General features: G+C 47.5%; 1 protein-coding gene across 1 annotated transcript; it reads left to right on the top strand.

Annotated features, from left to right (window-relative positions):
- Positions 1–809: 809 nt before the first annotated feature.
- LOC143181365 (uncharacterized) lies at positions 810–4,708 on the top strand. The gene is made up of 11 exons (XM_076381748.1): positions 810–817; positions 886–901; positions 948–1,002; positions 1,603–1,660; positions 1,723–1,745; positions 1,816–1,919; positions 2,001–2,231; positions 2,304–2,670; positions 2,732–3,388; positions 3,443–3,923; positions 4,003–4,708. The coding sequence occupies exons 1-11, from the start codon at positions 810–812 to the stop codon at positions 4,706–4,708; spliced, it is 2,706 nt and encodes a 901-aa protein (XP_076237863.1).
- The last annotated feature ends 509 nt before the right edge of the window (positions 4,709–5,217 follow it).

Consider the following 5,217-nt stretch of genomic DNA (forward strand, 5'->3'; position numbering starts at 1 on the left):
GGAGTCTGGTCGTCCCAGAGTGAGCGGGAGTTGTGGCATCTTGGGCTGACTTCAGCTCAGATGCGGACTCTCACCACGAGAGTTCTATGGGGCTCGTGGATGAACTGGCGTCGATTTAATAACATGACGACGAGATACCGCCCGACACCGGCTTCGGCTGAATCGACCTCTGCGTTTGCCGTCAATTCTGGTGTAGCATGATTGGGAGATGAGTGGGTGCATGTATGAGTGAACGAAGCCTCACCGGAGGTTCGTGGAGCACCTTTCCTAGGCGCGGCGTATCACCACGTAACAACTTGCCTAGCAAAGTCTTGAGGGGCCCCGAGGTTGTCCAGCCTATGCTGTTCGACACGATGCTTCCTCATGATACATAGCCTTATATAAACAAACTCAGATACTCGCGAGCACTAGTTAACACGTCCTACCGCGACAACGGTTCAACGTTGACACCTCCTTGTTTAAAATACATTTAAATTTCGAAGCTTTGTTTCGTCCGCGAGAATCACAGTACGTTAACGTACTGTGACCGACCGAAGGTCGCCTTCGGTAGGAAATTCAGTTGCGTTGACAATAAACTCCATACATTTGAATTGCGACTCGTTTTTCATCCGATGCGGTTGAAGTTCGAACAAGTGAGCGATTACGATCAGCTGTTTGAATCTCAAGCCCGATACCGAGTGGGGGTATCGGAGCCTGACAAAGAGAGAGAGCAAAATCAGTACATTAGACAAAGAGAGACAATGATAAGCGAGCGCCGCGTAGCGGATTTTCGGGGACTCCGCGATTTTCGCGGAGCGTCTCGCGCTCGCATGTCGAAGTCAGTCTTGCACCGAACGCTCGCACGGTAGCAAGGAACAGCATTTATAGAAGAGTCTGCTGAGTTAGGAAATTTGGGCACCAAGTTCCTTAGCTCGTGACGCCTTCTACGCTGTAATACCGCACTACAGCTTGCCATAGCTCCCTTCGAGAACCACGTATTACACGTGCGAAGGAAAAGCGATTGTTTAGTCGCGATAATTTAAAAGACGAGTAACTGCGCTCTTGGAATCGGTGGTTACCTCGATTCCCTGAGCTTGCTATTCGTCGGAGGAGCAATCAAGACCTCTTCTTGGTTGAGCCCCGATATTGGCACCAACAGAGAGGGTAAACGTAAGTGTATCACCTCTGCGTTGCCCGTGTTGTATCGCCCGTTTAGTAGCAGCCCGCGTACGACGAATAGATGCGTACGTTGCGGTGAACGGTGAGTGTTACAACCTCTGGCCTTTATCAGCCGCCAAGGCTAGCTAGAGCTAGTACCGAGGGTCGAACGCTCGCGAATCTCGGCTTACAACCGTGATTCGTACGAGGCAAGCCTTCTTGGAAGGCAGGTTGAGCAGAGAAAAGGAGGATCCCTCCTCTCTGCACACTCGTCTGCCGACGCTTTCTTCAGAGCGAAGAAACGTCGGTATTACAGTCCACTACACTACCTTAACGATACGTCAAGGTACTGCTCCCCCCTCCACGTAGGCTCGTTTCGAAGCCTGGAGTCGGGAAGACAACGGTTTGGCTTGAAAGCAATACGCTCGCTGACCAGTGCGGTTTTGCCGCTCTTTTCTTTTCCAGACGCCAGCGTCGCTAAGGGACACCGGCCGACGTCAGACCAAGGGACCCTTCCCCAAAAGTTCTGGTTGAAGACCACGGAACCAAATTGATCAATAAACGTCGTATTTAAGCCCTTTTTAGGGCCGACTCAAATTTGATTACGTGTACAATTTTTTCTTGACACCCTTCTCTCAGCCACCCAATCCGGACCCCGTTAGATCCCTGAATTTTCAGCGATTCTAACATCCTCAACACGTCATTATCATCAAGAAACAGATTTAGACTTTCTAGTGGAGACTTCACAGGAATTCCTCCATGATTTTTTAAACATTGATATTGTTTAGAGATAAACTTAAATATTATTTCTGTTTATTTTAATTCTTCGGTTAATACATCTCATTATTCATCACATGTAATAGAAGCCCATCATCTCATTCTATCATTCACCAATACACATTCATTCACTCACTTATCTATACTCGATCAGTAACAATCACACACACATCCACTCAGCGCTCCCCCCTTATGGGGATTACACCTCTATATATTGTATTGATTCCGCGAATTCGCGCTCAGTATTTGAAGAAATACAATTTATTCAAATTCCATTATCTCTGCGCTCTTTGTCTCCATCTCTTGCGATTTGCGACGTCACCAGCGATATTAACAATTAAAAGGTCCTCAACCTCGGGTAATCTCAAAACACTAAATGGTCCTTCGAGCCGGATTCAAAATTGGACGGGGAGTCACTAAAAGAATGGGAGAAATCGCTCGGCGCCAAATCAACCACACCCTCTTTCGCCGATCTCGAGACTTTCCTTGTAAACCGAATTCATACGTTAGACGCCCTTGAAAGATTGGTTAACTTCCGTAAGCCTAAGTTGACAAATTCAAATTTCGTACGACCTTCTCAGAGCGCGAGAGTCCACACAACCGCCGTTTTCGAACAAAAATGCGCATTCTGCTCCGCTGGCCACTATATCTCCTCGTGTCCGAAGTTCCTCGAGAACACTCAACAACGTCAAACATTCGTTATCTCAAGAAAATTATGTTTTAATTGTCTTGGACCTCCCTCGGTAAAAGCCTGTCGTACTTTAAAATGATGTCGCGTCTGCCATAAGCAACACCACTCCACCTTGCACTCTGTGAGCCGCGATTCCACTGCAACACCACTCCACCTTGCACTCTGTGAACCGCGATTCCACTGCAACAATGTCAACCACCTGCACGAAGCCAGTTGCCTCGACTTCACCTCTGAAGTATCACGCTAGAGCACCATCCACAAGTAATGCCGAGTTGTCCCCTGAGGAAACGCCAGCGTTAAAAGTGACTTCTAACAGCATCGTTGCGCACTCTCAATCATTTCGTAGCTCATCCGCGCTACTGGCTACGGCAATCATCAATGTCGTATCTCGATCCGGAGAATATTACAAAGTTCGCGCGCTCCTTGATCAAGGGTCCGAAGTATCAATTGTATCGGAATCGATCGCGCAGCTCTTGAGGCTTCCCCGAAGATCCGCCGCTGTTCCAATACTCGGTATCGGCGCGGAAACTCCAAGAATCTCTAACGGCATCATCGCAATCAAAATGGTATCAAACGTTAATCCACAAGTATCAATCAATTTCGACGCGCTCATATTACCAAAGTTAACTGCCTATTTGCCGACTATCAACATTCAATCCAATCATTGGCCGCATCTTCGCGGTCTTCCGCTTGCGGACCCTCATTTTTCTACGCCCGGGAGGATCGATCTAATATTAGGAGCTGGAGTTTATGCTCAGATTATCGAGGACGGTATTCGGAAGGGTCAAGCGGATTCACCTATCGATCAAAAGACGACGCTCGGATAGGTGTTATCAGGCTCACTCGGACCTTCGACGTGCACGGAAAAGAATAATCACGCGCCTGTCTACGGGTTGCAATGTTCGCTTGATGTCGAACTTCTCGGTTTGCTTCGTGGCTTTTGGACTCAAGAAGAAATATCAATAGCACCCTCATCCGCATTAACGCCAGAAGAAGCTCAGTGCGAAAAGCACTTTGTGTCGACTCATTTTCGCGGTCGCGACGGACGTTTCATCGTACGTCTGCCCGTCAAACAAATGGTAAATAATCTAGGCGATACTCGCACTCCAGCACTCAGAGCTCTTATTAGATTAGAAAGACGCTTCAATTTCAATCCATCTCTCGAAAACGCGTATTTAAGTTTCTTACGTGAATATCGTGAACTCGATCATATCGAGTGCGACTATGTGACCTGTGCAACCGGTCAAATCCTTGGGAATTTTATCTGCCGCAGCATGGAGTTGTTCGCGAAACTAGCTCGACTACCAAACTGCGAGTTGTATTCAACGGATCGCAAAAAACAAATCTAGGAATCTCATTGAATGACTGTCTTCACACCGGGTCAAAATTACAAACAGATCTGTCCGACATCCTTCTTCGCTGGCGAAGGTATCAATTCGTGTTCGTTGCAGCATTGAAAAAATGTATCGACAGATTCGCATTCACGACGACGATCAGCCGTTACAAAAAATCCTTTGCCGCAGCTCGCCGCGCGAACAACCGCGAGAATATAAACTGTGTACAGTGACGTACGGCCTAGCTTGCGCCCCGTACCTCGCACTGCGCTGTTTACAACAGCTCGCCATCGAATTCGACGCGAATTATCCTCTCGCCGCTGAGATTATTCGTCGCGACACTTATGTTGACGATGTTCTGTCCACCGCTTCAGACATCGATGCAGCCAAGCTCAAGATGTGCCAACTGCAGGAAGTGCTCATGGCGGGCGGATTTAAACTAAGAAAATGGACTTCAAATACCCAACGGCTTCTCTCAGATATCTCATCTCCAGATCTAGCGTCGTTTACCACGTTAGCAGTCGAAGGTGGCGAAGTGCATCATACGCTGGGGCTTCTGTGGAACAGCAAGGCAGACTCCTTTAATTTTGTTGCACCATCGGCGTTCATTTCTGCAAACTCTTTAACTAAACGGTTAGTCCTTTCTTTCATATCACGTATATTCGAACCTCTTGGGTGGATTGCTCCAATCACCACCATCACCGCCAAAATATTTCTCCAAGAAATATTTCTCCAAGAGCTCTCCAAGAGCTCTGGGCAATTAGATTAGATTGGGATGAAGAAATTGCAGAACCATTACGATCTCGCTGGACAACTTTTATGCAGCACTGCGACAGTATCGCCACGCTTACAATTCCTCGCTGGATCAGAGTGACTGCGTCCTCCCTTTCCGTTCAAATTCACGGGTTTTCAGACGCATCTTCGCGTTCATACAGACTCGCAAACAATCCACGTTTCTCTTCTTAGCTCAAAAACAAAAGTGGCCCCGCTCAAACCTACGACCATTCCGCGACTTGAACTTTGCATTGCCGTGCTTTTAGTGCAACAAATAATTAAACTTCGGGATATTCTTTAATTACCAAATACACCAATTCATTTGTGGACCGATTCTACTGTTGCTCTCACCTGGATCAAGGGACATCCTTCTCGATGGAAAGATTTCGTACGGAATCGAGTCGCATTTATCCAAGAGCTTCCAAACTCTCGTTGGCATCACATCCCAGGAAAGGAAAATCCAGCGAACATAGCATCCAGGGGGGTCTCTCCACTCAAACTTCC

Source organism: Calliopsis andreniformis, chromosome 7 (assembly GCF_051401765.1).
Source record: "Calliopsis andreniformis isolate RMS-2024a chromosome 7, iyCalAndr_principal, whole genome shotgun sequence".
NCBI classification, from domain to species: Eukaryota; Metazoa; Arthropoda; class Insecta; order Hymenoptera; family Andrenidae; genus Calliopsis; species Calliopsis andreniformis.

What these genes read in the sequence shown, in the direction of transcription:
- LOC143181365 (XM_076381748.1), top strand. An exon ending in CAAGGGACCCTTCCCCAAAA is followed by an intron (nt 1,661 to 1,722) that starts GTTCTGGTTGAA and finishes AGCCCTTTTTAG; the next exon opens with GGCCGACTCAAATTTGATTA. An exon ending in CGACTACCAAACTGCGAGTT is followed by an intron (nt 3,924 to 4,002) that starts GTATTCAACGGA and finishes AATTACAAACAG; the next exon opens with ATCTGTCCGACATCCTTCTT.